The 15,686-nt window shown below is 39.6% G+C and overlaps 2 protein-coding genes across 6 annotated transcripts in view; both read right to left on the bottom strand.

Annotated features, from left to right (window-relative positions):
* klc2 (kinesin light chain 2) overlaps nt 1–1,636 on the bottom strand; it is an 8,881-nt gene extending 7,245 nt beyond the window's left edge. The window contains exon 1 of the mRNA XM_008320865.3: nt 1,507–1,636. The gene's annotated coding sequence lies outside the window, so the exon portion shown is untranslated. The remainder of the gene's footprint in view (nt 1–1,506) is intronic.
* Nucleotides 1,637–3,055: 1,419 nt separating this feature from the next.
* Nucleotides 3,056–15,686, bottom strand: part of pacs1 (phosphofurin acidic cluster sorting protein 1) — a 32,859-nt gene continuing 20,228 nt past the window's right edge. Inside the window, exons 2-24 of one of the 5 annotated variants that reach the window (XM_017036627.2) lie at nt 14,558–14,645; nt 14,317–14,406; nt 13,894–14,019; nt 13,461–13,605; nt 13,265–13,356; nt 13,107–13,184; nt 12,615–12,674; nt 11,509–11,669; nt 11,326–11,419; nt 10,887–10,970; nt 10,689–10,810; nt 10,017–10,164; nt 9,838–9,942; nt 9,370–9,476; nt 8,783–8,937; nt 8,584–8,694; nt 8,089–8,191; nt 7,960–8,005; nt 7,803–7,845; nt 7,564–7,705; nt 6,994–7,229; nt 6,781–6,900; nt 3,056–6,289 (exon numbers count right to left, since the gene is read on the bottom strand). In XM_017036627.2, the coding sequence (XP_016892116.1) occupies nt 6,168–6,289; nt 6,781–6,900; nt 6,994–7,229; nt 7,564–7,705; nt 7,803–7,845; nt 7,960–8,005; nt 8,089–8,191; nt 8,584–8,694; nt 8,783–8,937; nt 9,370–9,476; nt 9,838–9,942; nt 10,017–10,164; nt 10,689–10,810; nt 10,887–10,970; nt 11,326–11,419; nt 11,509–11,669; nt 12,615–12,674; nt 13,107–13,184; nt 13,265–13,356; nt 13,461–13,605; nt 13,894–14,019; nt 14,317–14,406; nt 14,558–14,645 (2,578 nt within the window). In that variant the 3' untranslated portion in view covers nt 3,056–6,167. Of the gene's footprint in view, nt 6,290–6,780; nt 6,901–6,993; nt 7,233–7,563; nt 7,706–7,802; nt 7,846–7,959; nt 8,006–8,088; nt 8,192–8,583; nt 8,695–8,782; nt 8,938–9,369; nt 9,477–9,837; nt 9,943–10,016; nt 10,165–10,688; nt 10,811–10,886; nt 10,971–11,325; nt 11,420–11,508; nt 11,670–12,614; nt 12,675–13,106; nt 13,185–13,264; nt 13,357–13,460; nt 13,606–13,893; nt 14,020–14,316; nt 14,407–14,557; nt 14,646–15,686 lie in introns of all 5 variants that reach the window. The other 4 variants (XM_017036619.2, XM_017036623.2, XM_008320879.3 and 1 more) reach the window with 4 other exon arrangements.

Genomic DNA, 15,686 nt, shown 5'->3' with positions numbered 1-15,686 from the left:
GAGAGAGAGAGAGAGAGAGACAGAGAGAGAGAGAGTCTGTCAATGATGCAGCAGCTGCCACTGACCAGAGAAACTAATTAAAACAAGACTCTGTCACTGGACTGAGAATATGTTGCAGCCTGTTGACACCCACTCAAGGGATGGTAAACATTTTTAGCAATATATAATATTTTTTATAAAAAGATTACAATTTTAATTTAGATTTTGAATCTCAGATAAAAAGAAACATAATATAAAAATGAGGCATTTAATTTCACCTTTCCCACTTACCTAATTTCTATTTCTATTATTTTCACACTCCAACCCTGTAGGTGGCAGTAATGCACCAAGGGTTGATTTGCGATTGCAATCGGCAATTTTCATCAGAAAAGTACAATCTGTGAATCTGTAGTAAAGTCAGTTAGTTGTTGGCGACCAGCTCAATTCTTTGTACTGCAAAATCGGACAAAAACAACACTTTACTCTTTCACTTTTGACTTTAAATATTTGGTATAATTTAATCTTTAAACTTCCAGCTTCAGTTCTTGACTTTTACTTTGGTTATTTTTGTGTATTTCAGACCCTGATAAACCTGCTCAGAATATCCATTATGTAGAATAAACTCTTATTTTACCATCATCCCACAGGTAATCTGTACTGCAGCGTCATATTCAGTTCAACTGTACACGGTGAAGCCGTAACCTCAGTGTCCCTTCAGTTCTGAGGAACTGTTTTGGTTCGTCACACAAAGTAAACAGTGAGAGCAGCAGGATTCTGCTCGGATGATGGAGGTGCACTTGTTCTCCTCCCTCTCTTCCTCCGCCTCCCATTCTCTCCCCCTCCCGTCCGCCCAACTCACCGCCTGGCTGCAATGCACCAATAATCCAAGCCAAACAAACACACAGTCACTGAAGGAAAGACAGCAGCGGAGGGTAAAAATGTGAAACCCTGAATCCTGTTCAATCTGTCATCTGTGCAGCGGCGTCTGCACTCGTTTCAGGGAGGAACAAATAAACAGGTGATGGAGGCGGAGGCGGAGAGGCCCGAGGCCCTGAGGCTTGGCAGCACTTCAATGAAGGTGACCGATGATGGAGAGTCACACAGGAAGGGGAAAACAACACTAAATAAAAACCAAAATGCTCCCACCACAGACCACAGTCCGCGAATTAGTGACGATTAACAGCAAATTACCCGAATTAGCTTTAATTTTTACATGTAAACACAGCGAACCCGAGCCCAACAACGTGATCCAAACCACGTTTAATCATCACATGACATGACGTTACATATAAAAACACAAACCATTTCACAAAAATAACGTCAAAAGCCGGCATATAGGATTTGAATGCAACACTGTCGGTTCGTGACGCATTCATGGACCTCTTCAATGATGTCACGTTCGATTTGGCACAGTTTATGAACAACACACACCATCAAAATACCCGCAGTAGGAGCTATTATGAACAACGTAGTTCCATTTGTTATAATAATGTAAATGGTAAATCTTCTAAACATTATCTTTGTTACCTTCATCGAAGACGAGTGCGTCGCTTTCTGCTTCTTTCAACAAAGCAGGACAATGTTGTGATGCTGCGAGTAACACAGAGACAAGACCGACTAAGTACAACGCAACAGCTTCCGGTTAGCGTTTCAAAATAAAACTAACTGAAACTAAAACAGGCAAATATTGACGCACGCAGTTGCTGATCGAATTCATTGTGATTTTATTGTCATTTTAGTGGCACAAAAACGACAGAATTAAGACTCATTCTTCTTAGAAATGTTATGTGTGTATTTTTACGAGGTTAAATTTATAGTACTTGGAACGTAAGGAAGTTAATTCGGGTTCTTTATCTTTTACTTGACTTCTCGCGTGATTTGACAGCGATAAGAGGCACTAAATAGCATTACAAAATCTTAACAAGTAAATAAGCAAGTACATTCTCTGAATAATCTTTAAATGAATACTAATGTTTAAAAGAAAAAACCGTTATTTACTAAAAGAGAAATTTAACACTGCAGAACACAATGGGGGCTCTTAGAACGCGCACCACGTGACGTGGTTGAGGTCAAATAAACCATTATCATTTTAAGAAGTGTTGTTTTCCAGCATATATACTTGAAGCAGTATTGTTGCCAAGTAAAAATAACTGTAGGCGGTGTTGTTGTCGCACATTTGCTCAAATAGAGTGAAAAGGCGGCGAGAATGGCTCCGCTGCTGAACTGTACTCGATGACCAAAGATGTATCAAAGAGACGAGATGATTCACTCCGACAACACACTAAATAGGGTGATGAATTTTGCAAAACTGCAAAGAAACCTGTCCTGTTGTATTGTTATTATTTACCACTAGATAAACTAAAATGCTCTTTTTCAGGTTTTCTTTTAATCAAGTTAATTCCGAAAAATTAAATATTTCATGTTTTAATCGCTTAGGGACCATCAAGTTCCATTTGAATTTGAGGAAACCTAAATAAATGTCTTATTTTTAACAAATAAACATTAAATAGTGCATTTTCTTCTTACCTGTGAAGCAAAACTGTCCTGAACTATTTTAAGAAACGGTCCATCAGATGAGTCATACTTAAATTTAGTTGCGTTGCCTCGCATTTTATGTAACATAACACGTTTCGATATTAACAACTACATAACATGAAGAAAAGAAAAAATAATTCACTTTTACCGAAATGAGTGTAGTTGGGAGGTAACTCTCTGAATGTTTTTACGCTCCCGTTAATGAAGGGTGACCATTCAAAGGGGGCTTAACGATGGCAGCAGGATGAAAACAGTTCTCCTGTGTTCCACTGACCTGATCCCGTGACTCACGTAAACTTTAATTTACACTCTGACCCAAATATGTCCGAACAGAACAATGTCTCTCTTGTAAAACGTCTTTATGTGTCTAAACCACGGGTTGACTGAGAAATAATGTAAACAACAGCCAGTTAACACTTGATCATACTTTCTTTATACTTTCTTTTATTTAGATAAAGGAAAAGTAAGCAATAATAATTACAATAATTCCCTAAACACCTGTTCTTTTTAAAAAAAAAACCCAACATGACACCAGTGTATAAATAATATATTTTTTTTATTTAAAAAAACAAATGCAACAATGAACACTTCCACTTTCCGTCCCACATTTGTTTGATTGACAAACGTCATCATGAAAAAGCCGGACTATAAAACAAACTTGAAATGAAGAAAAACACAAAAATAGTACAGTCTGATATGTACAAGCATGGTTACAAGTATTACAGTGTACTGTTAAAGGCAAAAGGCGAACAAACAACAGTATGTGCAAGAAATGAGAAGATGTCCACAAGCTCAGGAACACGTCGGTGGTCGGACCAGATTCCAGCGACAATGGAGAGGAGAAACGATTGGAGACGACTTTTTTTTTATTTGAGAGTGTTTGCAGATGAAGAAGCCAAGCCTGTGGAAGCTCGGTGAAGAACGAGGAGTCTCAGTGGACTGACGGACGGACAGAGGGTACTCCAAGAACCAGACAGTTCCTAATCTCTACACCATCAGTTACAGACACACACATACACACAGGGTAAGAGTACAACTGACGGACAGAAGGACGGACCAAGGTACGAGACACAGGAGCTAGTCCGACACTTACACATACAGGAACCAGCAATAAGGCGTCAACAAAAAGCACAGCTGTTACAAATGGAAGGCAAGAACGTCCCAGAAAACTTGAAATCCTGACTCAAGATCAATAGTTCTTATTGTGTTATGTCAAGACCTTTTGTACCAATAGACCTCCAACAATCTTCGAGCTTCACTTAAATTCATAGACAGCGACTTTTTGTCTCTAAAGTCCCTCGAAACACTTCTGTCCAACAGGACCGCTTCCAATTTTCTGCAGTAAATTTAAGCAAAGAAACGTAAACTCTGGTCAATTTGTGGATCAAGACAACAAGGCTGAGAACATTTTGATATTAAACATATAGTCAAAGAGGTAACGGTTGCTGGTTTTGACGTTTTCAGGAACGTAGATCCCTAAAAATTTCTGTCAGCAAAGATGGAAAGATACATTTTAGCCACTTGGCAAAACAATAATCTAATTTAAACCAGACCTGCTTCACCGTATCAACAGACTGTGTGGTAATGTTTGACCATGTTTCCTATACAAGACTTCATAGAGAAAAACAACAATCTCAGCTTGAGGGAATACATTTGCTGCTGGTCCACTGCTGCCTCAACTGGCCAGTTTGAGTCACTAATGTAAATCCCAACCTAAAATTTCAACCACTGAAATCACAAAATATTCGATTTGAACTTCCTGGTGCAACCATCAACACATAGATTCTCACGTCTGATTTGAAGTAAAATCGTTGATATTCTCAATGGAGTTTGGTATGAGAGGACGAACCATTTGGGCAACATTAACATTTCCAACAATTAGAATACACAAACCAATAATGGATTATTTGATGCAGCCCACGATTCATGAGGACTTTACTGTGCCCACAGTCCATGTAGGATTGTTTTAAAGTCCTTAAGCCCAACGATATGGAACGACCAAGAAGACCTAGTTCCAGCCATTTTCACATGGAACTGGTGGATAAACCCATACGGCAACCACTGTTCAAACCAGTTTTGGTTGGTTCACATGGTGAGGCTCAGTTCAAATGCTGGCTAACAGAAAGAGTGAGTGATGTAACACTGAGTAACACTGGAATATTGACACACAGGGAAACAGATTATAATCTAATCCACGACCAATCAACCAATTAACAACTCAACACTCAGGAGTTCTAACACTATATAAAAAAATAACTGGACTAATACGTCACCGTAGGCAGCACAACGTCTCAAATCTTTAATTTGTAAATGTATTCCCAATGATCAGTTTTTTTTGGGTTTCATTCACCAACACACACACACACACACGTGTACACACACCATCACACACTTAGAGTCACATGGTAGAAAACGTTTTTGTCTTTTTTTCGTATCGATACATGATTTCTGACCACATCAAGTTTACACACACACTTGTGTTAGCGAAAACTGTACGCTCACGAATCACCTCACGACGTTCTAGAGAAAACTGCGAAACACACCTGTAGCTAAAAATGTTTAGTATTTCAATTTAATCCAAGTAAACAGTTACATAGATATACAGTAGGGGGCGATATTGTGCTTTATTTAAGCCAGACTTTTCCACAAAGAAATACCACAGACTCTGTTAAGGAAGTGGAAGCAGCCCATCAGTGGAAACCAAACGCTAAGCCAACAGGAAGTTGGCCATATTGTGTCGATTCTTGACCATTTCTGAACCACATTCGCCACCCTGTGGATATACTACTTGATATTTAGTCCTTAGTGTACTACTAGAATTGTTTTGATGGACAGGTTTGGGCAGAACTTTGAGATTTTGCCTGGTTTGTTGGTAGGGCAGCGCCAAAGTTTGGCAGTACTTGAACAGCAGCCCCCCCTAGTGGTCTTCTATGTGCATAGCAAACAAGAAAGATAAAGGAAACTGCCCTGGCCAGAAATTCTGGGACTTTTCACAGAAATGTACACTACAAATTACACAGCCATGAAACAGCTTTAAAGGGAAGTTTTCACTATTTTTACACATTCAAATGACACTTCCCTTAAATGTAGACATACAGTATATTTTCATTTTAAAGGAAATATTTGTTGTTTAACATCCAGAAGACCGACTGTCGATGGAAGCCCTCAGTTCAATTGTTTTGAAGAGCAGGTGTGTCAGAGTTTTAGAAGTCGAGAAAAAATTTCGAGGTCATTTTTTTCACTACGGTTCCATTGGCTCATGCACGTGAGGATCAGATTGGGTCGAGAAGTTGAGTGTCAGAGTCTTTGACTTGTTGCATGCAATTTGTCGCATTCCATAGAACGGAAAACGGAAAAATGGCAATAAATTTGTGCTGTAATGCCCCAGTCAAACAAACACACACACACACACAAACGCACACAGGAGAGTCACCAATAAAGTGACCAGTAACATCAGCTGCCACCCAAACACCACCTTTCTCCCACTCCCATCCTCTCCTTGATGTGTTTTGACAACAGTAGAGAACAGAAATATAATCCCAGCCACTCGATGTCACTTTGTGGGAATCAACATGTTTGTGAAGGAGAGACAGGAATGAGTACAGTTGAAGGTCCAGTCAGGGAGTCCAGGTCTTGGAGGGCGGAGCTTAGCCCTAAGAGGCCAGAGGCTTACTGTAGCCAAACAGTCCTACAGGCAGGTACTTGACATGAGTTGGCCACTGGGCGGCCAGCTGGAAGAATTTAACATCGTTCCACTCCACGCCGTCAATAGACACTAGCAGAAGAGACAAAGAAAACTGGAGATAAGATCAACAAAGTTGGCTGAATAAAATCTAAGAGGTAACAAAAAATACAATCAGAAGACGCTGTCAGGAAGTTTATCCAAGAAATGTGTCAAATCAGCCAAAGTCAGGCACATCATTTCACTATAAACACAGTAAAATTTTAATTAATCGATATTCAGCAGAACGGCAGCAAAGGCGATTGAAGACAGTCAAGAAAATGTTGATGTAACTGAGAGTAAATAAAGAAGCTAAGAATTAAGCAAATACGACAAAAGATGCTTTAAGGTGGACAAAAATGATTGATGAAAAATTAGCCATGAAAATATATTTAGAAACAGAACATTTTGGTTCTTAAATAAGTACTGTAAAAGAATGGTGAGAAAATAGCTTCAACAGTCATGTTAAATGATAAAATGTACAAAAATATTAGCATTAAGTTAACCTAAATTCAGCTAATGCAGCTAACAGTTAGCCATGTTACCTTTCAGGAAAGTCTGCTGCTGCTTAGCTGAGCAGATGAGGCGACTGATGCCTTCGATGACCTGACTCTTGGACTCCATATCCTTCTCTTTGGGCTTCTTTCCCAGGAAGATAGTGGGAACTAAAGCGAACCCACGATGGAAACGCAGCAGGAAAGTTAGCCAAACCGTAATGTTAGCAGCCAATGAGTCTGAACCAGCATTTGACCTCTCACCTTTCTTGTTCTTCTCCTTGGTGACAACTGTCATGGCCATAGTGCTGACCTGTGTCTGTGGTTCACTTACGCCTCCTCCTGGCAGCCTGCTGACCTGCAGGGAGCGGAAGGCACTCTTCAGCGTGTTCTTGCAGCCTGTGTCTCGTCGCTCGCCCTCACGTCGCTTCTCAGCTAAAGAGGCTAGCCAGTAGTCCACCTGCAATCCTATGGCGTCCATGCCATGGGACATGCTGGGACTACTGTGGACAGAGGTAAGTTCATGTTTAGCTAACTGTAAGCTCAAGTATACTGACTTGATTTCATACTGGGCTAATGTTTAGCTTCTCTTCTAGTAATGTAAGGTAATATGCTTTTTAATTTCATCATTCAATATCAACTTTACTCCTGGTTATATTTTTATTTCATAATTCAATATCAACTTTACTCCTGGTTATTTTTTTTTCTCTATTTTGAGTGTACTTTTTTATTACTTTTTAACCACAGCACAATGGTAACCAAAGCTGAAGAAATGTCCACAGCATAGTTCAAAGTTGTTTAAAGTGTGTTGCAGTTACTGTCTGTTAAACTCACCCTTGTACTGTTAGGACACTGCCCATAGAGGGCGAGGAGGGAGGAGTCGCCGCCTCCTTGATCATCCCTGTTGGGGAGCCGTGGGTGGGAGGCGAGGTGGAGGGCACAGCCAAACTCACGGCCACGCCCTCTTCCGTGTCTCCTTTTGCAACAACACAAACAAAAACAAAGCAATGAGCCAAAACGTGAGAAACCATCAAAGAGAAAAATTCTTTTTTTTTTTTTTTGCACAGACTCACCTGTTGGTGAAGAACCCGACTCGATGAGTCCGACCTTCACCACCTGGAAAATGTTTTTGGGGAATATTAAAAACAACATTTCTAGACATTTTGGCCTAATTTTATGTTATTTGACAAAGCTAACAAGAAATAAATGTTAAATGAAAAAATATCTTACCCCAATAAAAGGGATGAATTTCTGGTAGGAATCTTCATCCCGTCTGCTTACAGATCAAAATAATAACATATAAGGGGAAGTTCACAAAAAATAATAACTATGTTCTTTTCAGACGGTCCCTTGACTCACGTCCTGTGTTTACACGTTAGCATAGCCTCAGCGATGGGCAGCTGGTGGGTGACAGTGGCGCCACTGATGTACTGAGCGATTCTTCCTGCGACATCCAACTGGTCTGTGGAGATTTTATTTTAATTTAAGAAAAAAGTCAAGAATTAGACAAATATTCACAAAAAATGCAAATATAGTTAACAATAGGCTAAAAATAACTGAATATTTGCAATAGAATAGCTACAGTTTGGATAATCTTAGCCTATTTTAGCCAAAAAATAATTAGTTAGTTATAAAATAATTAATTAAATTAAAAAACAGAAAAGCTGTCATATCAAATTAACTTCAAAAATTCAAATCAAATTCAAAAACGTTATAAAAAATTAGCCAAAAGTAACCAACCCTTAGCTCATTCTTCAAGCTCATAATGAGCATAATACGCTAAAAGATTAGCAAGAAATTGGTTAAAAAAAAAGGTAAAAAGACAAATGATAAAATTTGCCAGAGAGATGTTACCGTTTATCGGTGGCTCAGAGCGGCTGAAGACGTCCCTCCACGGTGCGTCCATGAATGATGAGCCGTAGCTTTTGTCCAGAACAGCCAGATGTTTGGCCACAGGGTGGGAGCCTGAGGAAGGAGGCGGAGTTTATGTCACAACAAAATTAGGACAAAATTAATAGAGTCGGCGCTTGTAGAACTGACGACTGTTTTTTACCCAGGGGCACCACCAGGAAGCGCATGTGGTTCAGCCAATCAGACGTCTTGTTGGCCAGCTGAGTGACAAAGAACTGCAGGATGGAACCCAGATAACTCTGTCCGCCCACCGCGGCCACCTTCACCGCTCTGGGCATGGAGGAGTTACAGTTACAGCTGCAGGGAAAACCAACAAACACACAGGTAAAAGAATGAAGTTTAAGTCATTTCTGTGGTTTTTAGCCACACAACAGACAAGGAACCATTTTTACACATGGAACAAAGTTGGTGTATTTGTAACCTGACCTTTACAGTGGTTTAACCAGTCATTTTCTATGGTCCAAACAAATTAGGAAAAAGGTTTCTTTTTCACCAAAGTCCATAGAAAAAATGTATAGCTCTATAAACACAGCAGGTGCTAATTAATGTGGGTCACATTTGGTCATGAACAGCCACTGAGAGGGGCAAATCCACAAATACCAGGTGAGGATTTATTATGAGATTCATGAGAACACTGAGCACTGCTGTTGATTCCGTAAATGGACTTTGATTTGAGAGATAAACATTTGTGTGAATGAGTCGAAATAATACGACAGGAACATTTCTCACAATTTCTGTATGCGTGTGAGCACGGCAGACAGCACCGCCTGGATTTCTGCTGCAGAACACGTGCAAACCACCGGGTGTCGCTGCATCTGCAGCTGCTCTACAACGTACTGCAAATACACAAGAAACAATAAAAGAAAACAATGTTAGGAGTGAAATAACTCATAATAACACTGACACCAGGGTCATGTCTTTAAGTTAATGTTAGCAAATGGTGGTTAATCAAAGAGAAACCGATTTAGTAATATAAAATAAAACATGAAATTAAACATTAAACTCCCCATAACATTGGACTCATTTTATTCTGTAGAAGACCCATATTAATGTAAACGATAGCTAAAAGACAGCACAGGGGCACCTTAAAGTTAGCTTAGTTAATCATTGTTGTAAAAATGATTTTAAACAATGTATAAATAACAGAAAGACTAAAAAAATAAAAGCTCAAAGCTCAAATCTGCTACATGTCCACACCTGTCCTTGCCAGTCTGTCCCATTGACGAGGATGAGACTTTCAGGAAGAGCAGAGTCTGAAGACAGGATCTGGTTGAGCTGGTCGTACACAGCTTTTCTCAGAACCTACAAACAAACAAGAGAACTCATGTGACATTGTTGGTCTGAAGAAGAAAAAGGAGGAGGAGAAAAAGTTATACCGGTGTGCTATGTCCCAGCTCTGGAGATCGCTCCGAATCTGAGCTGTTGGTGCGTTCGCTCAGCGGTTTGGACAGTTGTCTCTCCTTCATTGGAGTGTTGCTGCTACTGCTGCTGCGCTTCTGCCCAGGTGTGTGTCCTCCGTCCAACCTACAGCGAAAGACAGGGAAGCATGTAAACCAGGGTCCAACATAACAAAATAATGACTACAATTAGTCAGATATGGTTTAAAATTACCAGCCAAAACAACCCAATAAGTGGAAGGAAAAAAAGCTAAAAGCAGCTGAATAATAACACAATTAGCCCAAGAATAGCTACAATATCCCAAATAGCTAATATTAGAAAAAAAAAATCACAACGAAACAATGATTGGCCAGGCTATAATGTACAGGCTGAGAAATAGCCAAAATTAGCATTATTTTATTTTTATTTTAATTGCTAAAAGTACATGATAGCTACATTTAACCCATACCTAGCTAAAATTAGGTTTAAAAAAAAGCTTAAATTACCAAACAACCATAAATAGCTGAAAAATTATTAGACACAAGAAAAAATATATTAAAATAACTTTTCACAGAAAAAAATAGCTGGAATAAGAGGAGGAAGGTATGAGTTTGTCCCTAAATCTCAGTCATGCTACAGAGTAATTAATTAGTGGTGTTCTCCAACTTTACCGAGGTGAAGGCATGGGCTGGATTTCACTTCTGCTGCTCTTCATGGGCGTACGGGGTTTCTCTGCCACGGACACCATAATGCAGGGGCCGACTTCAGTAAAAAGCTCCTGGTCTGTCAGCTCCTACAAACACACACACACATCTGTAAACAAGTTCTGTATATTTACAACTACTTACACATACAAAAGCCAGCATTACCTGTGTGTCTGACTCAGATAGCGCCTCCTCCAGGTTGCGGCTTCTTGAGGGTTTTATCCTCTCCAGGGGAGGTTGCTCCCCCTGCTTGAGAAGAAAGAGAATTGCACTCACATGACAATCCTCCAGTAAACTTGTAAAAACTATAAAAACTAGCATCGACAATCCACTTAAATCTTTCAACAGTTCTACTTCAGTTTTAATTATATAAAAACTAGTGTTAAAGATTAAATTCAGGGTCCAGCCTGAAGTAGAAATTAATGAACGTTAGCCCTTAATCCAGGCTAGGAAGAACCAATATTCAGGGTGAAAGTCAACTGAACCGACGGTTACTTTTTCAAAATAAATTAAAAAAAAAAAAAGAAATAAAATCGATCGTAGTGTTTTTAATGAAATTTAATGAAATTCTGCAAATGTTTCTGGAATAATCTCTGGTACGAACCGGACTAAACGTGTCTCGACCCAAACTCCCTTTGCTGTTCAAACTGCCAATCTCCGTCTGAGAGCTGGACTGAGACATTCCCTCGAAGAACGGTCTGCGGACACAGGAAGTCACATTTAATCACGCTGAAGCCTGCTGTAATGACCCACTTTCACCAGCAGGTGGAGCTCCAGTCCGCCTTACCTAAGCTTGGGTTTGGGCGTGCTGAGGATGCTGTCCGTCTCCTCCATCTCCGGGCCGCTGTCACTGGGATTGTACATCTCCAGACTGTCGTAGAGCTCGTCCAGGTCTTCCTCCACCTCCTGGATTTGCTCCCTTGACACGTGCTCCAGCCCGAAGCCAACCTGGAGAAGACGGGAACACACAGTGGAAAACGTATTAGAATTTATATAAATAAAAATGTTGAACATGATAAAATGTTATATGATAACGTATGCCGAGCAACAGTGTCAAATTACCCGAGTTAAGCTAAAAACAGCCAATTAATCAATACAAATGAGCAAAAGCTCAATGTTAACTAAAAGGTAATTGGATGTTTTTGCACAAAGATAACTACAATAAAGATAAACTCAAACCTAGACACGAGGGAGCTTAATGTTAGCCAAACAATTACCAGTTGTAATTTAAAAAACAGCTACAGAGTTAGCGTTAAACTATTAGCTTGGAATAGCTCTATGTTACCCAGTATTCATGATAAATAAGAAAGCAAAACAAATGGCAAAAGAAAGTAAGACTTGTAGCCAACAATAACGACAAATTACCTGAAAAATAGCTTAGAATTGATTTTTTGCTAACCACTTAGCCAACAATAACAACAAATTACCTGAAAAATAGCTTAGAATTAGAAAAAAATATTAAATTACACAGCCACAAAGACAGGAACAGCAGCTCAGGTTAGCCTAAAATTAGCTTACAATCACCTATATACATAGAGCTCAGCAAAATAGCATGTGTTAGCATATCTTGTGTGTGTTAGCCCAGATGTAGCAAAATGTTAGCCTAAAAATTACAAAAACTGTCAAACACACACACGAAGAGCAAACACACACACACACATACACACACACACACACACACACAGCAGTTCTTTTTTAACCCACACAGTTAGTGTTGTTTTGTTGAGCTGCCTATTTTATTACACTTCTTCTGACACATCTCACCCACACACCTCGTTCTAAGTGTGACATCAGAGCGCACACACACACACACACACACTTCACACTGTTGAAGAAGAGCTTCCTGTTCATGTCAGTGACAGTAACAATAAATGAAGAAAGAGTGCCCCCTACCTCATCTGTGACTTTAAACCTCTTCAGCAGAGCCACAAACTTCTGCTTGATGTTTGGTTGCTGAGGAGGAAGAAAAGAGGAACACACACATGTGATGCTGAAGAGGCGGAGGTTTGTTTCTTCTCTGTGTGTGTGTTTTAGTCTTTGTACAATTTAAAGGTGAATTAGTCACAGCCAAAATGTTTTAAATGTGTACAAATCTTCAACAACTCTTTGGGTTCAGGTTGATCCATTTCTTCCTATATTTTGCATCATTTGTTGTTACCTTTTATCAAATTAATCCACTTCCAGCCTATTTTAACCTAAAGATTTATCTAGTTTTTGGAGATTAGCTTCAGGGCTAACCTTTGGCCTCTGTTTTTGGAGAGACGCTAAAACAATCTAATTAGCTTCAGGGCTAACCTTTGGCCTCTTAGCTGAGCTGGTTTTGGTTATGTTTTCAGATTTTTAACTACTTTGGAGCGTTGTCTTATTTTATTTGGTTTGACTCACTCTGGTGATGGCAGCGTTGGAGGTGAGCTTACGTCGGGGCTTCTTCTTCCTCACCTCCTCGTCTTCATCATAAAGATACTGCAAAAAAAAAGGATGAATCCACTGAAATAGGTTAACCATTTAATATCTAGTGTATTTTAGTTTAGTGGTGTTCAGACCTGGCCATGGATGGGATCGTCACTTCCTTCCTGCTCTGACGAGTAACTCTCTTCTTCCTCTTCTGAGTAGTTTTCGATGTCTGGAGAACGATCTAAAGATATACAGAGAGATAGATGGATAGACTTAGTAGAAGAGAAATGTAAAACAATGAACACTTTGACAGACAGGGGGCGACGCAAAGAGACTGATTCCTACCAGACATCTTGGCTTTAGGTCCTTCATGGTCTATGGGCTGGCTGGACAGGGAGTAGACCCGGACCTCAGCTACAGGTACAGAGGCGTCCTTCAGCTGACTGTGGAGACCCAGGACCTGGGCACCTTCACTGGGATGCTGCATCACCTGGTGGACAATTGTTCTGATCACATGACTGTTCTTCAGGTAATTCTACAGTCTGGAAACTTTCATCTGATTGTGAGAAAATCATTTTACATTTTAACAGTTTATTGATGGACGATTTTTACAATTTTCACAAAATATTATGACCAGTGCTTCGCAACATTACGCAGTTCCTTTGAAGACACTTAAATATTCCCTTTTACTTTTTGCGACACCTGAGCCAGTTCAGAACTGAATAGTGACCAAGATTTGGTTTAACACCAAAGTCTGTGTTATACTCAGAGGTTCTACCTCGGCCATGTTGATGAGACCCAGTGCCAACGTTTTATATCCCAGGATGGTGCGGTTCTTGTACCGCTTGCGTCGCTGCAGCATGATCTGGAGCTTGTTGGCATCTCTCTTCAGGAAGTGAGGATACTGTTGAGATCAAACACACAGATACACACAAGACAACGATACACAAACACACAGATATATTAGGGCTGGGCAACGACTTAAAATATGAATCATGATTAACCGCACCAGTTTTTAATGTTTTTTTACAGTTTAATAAAGACGTGTCACTCTAAGAAACTCATTAAACCCTTAAGTAGTTTTTGAAAATATTACATTTAAAGCCAAAGAGAACCTTCAGAGAGCCAATGTCCTAATATTCTGCAGATGTTTAGACTGGTTCTAGATTTTCTAGAGATTTTATGTTTTTTTTTTTTTTACCTGCAGGGAGAAGGTGAGCTGCAGGTCGGTCTCTGTCAGCCCTGCTGAGGACAACAGGATCTCGTTGGAGCGCAGAATCCGTTTAGAGCCCTGAGAAGGAGGAGGGAAAGAAATGAGACGGGTTTCTATTAGCTGTCACCTCCATCCACTCCAGCACACTTCACATTTATACCATCACAGCTTCAAATACTGTCAGTATTAAATATGAATTCATAGTATATAATCATGCGGTAAGGCTGACCTGCAGTTTGACTGCGATGACCACAGAGGTGAGATCTTTGTCCAGCTCCTTCAGCATGATCAGCTTCTTCAGAGTCAGATTGAAGAGTCTGTAGGAAAGACGGAGACAGAACGTTACGTCAGTGATGGCAGGAAAAAAGAAAACATGAGTCAGAAAGGCTGATAAAAGAAATGACAATGTGTAAAAGGAAGCTGTGGAGCAGCAACTACAGGGGGGAGGAGGAGGAGACAGGAAAATGAAAGGAGACATCAGTGGTGAAGACGGGGTGACAGTGTGTGTTGACATCGAGGGTTTGGTTCAGAGAGGAGAGAGCTGCTCTTTTTGTAAACACACATTCATTTATAGCAGCAGAAGAAGAAACCTGAATGTATAACATAGGCTGTGTGACTGACATGTGACACACCGACCCACAATCAGCAGCAGGACAATGCTCTTAAAATGTTTAAAAATTGCCCTTTATATTCTAATTCTTGGCTTCTAAGATACGGCTGATGACATTAGTCTAAAGTAAATTAATGATGTCAGAAGAAGGAAACGTCACAAAGCAGCCAACACAAAATTAAAAATAACTGAAGGCTGTCAAATATCAATGACAAATGAAGTGTTTCATCAAACACATTGGTCAAAAATAACCACATTATAGCTCCTTCAGTTTCATGCATTATAACCAATCAACTGTAATTTCGGTTGATGCCCCTAGATAGCGGCAGACATCAAATGTGCCAAATTATCTTTAAAAGTTTAGGTTTATTCTTGTACATTTTGTTTATATCATTTCACCTAGCATTCTACATCTAACTGTCCCAACACATATTTTGAACCTCAATTTCGCCCGTGAGCCAAAGAGTTTGCCCACCCCGATATAGAGGGTTTTGTTTTTTCCAGTAAATACTATTATATAATAATAGCTATCTTAAGATTATTTACTTATTCTATTAATTAAAAATTTTCTTACGTAAGGTAAAACATAGGCCTGTTTAGTTAAAAAAAAAAATGTAAACATTTTTTATAAGTTCAGTTCCAAACAACCAATGACATTCGAGTACGTCTTAATAGCTTAAGATTAGGTATAATACCAAAATACTTGCACAAACATTGCTAAAGTTAACCTGAAATAGCTACCAGCAGC

Source organism: Cynoglossus semilaevis, chromosome 1 (genome assembly GCF_000523025.1).
Source record: "Cynoglossus semilaevis isolate Cse_v1.0 chromosome 1, Cse_v1.0, whole genome shotgun sequence".
Classification (NCBI taxonomy): Eukaryota; Metazoa; Chordata; class Actinopteri; order Pleuronectiformes; family Cynoglossidae; genus Cynoglossus; species Cynoglossus semilaevis.
Note: the sequence above shows the minus strand (reverse complement) of the source record. Positions and strands in the feature narration are given on the sequence as shown.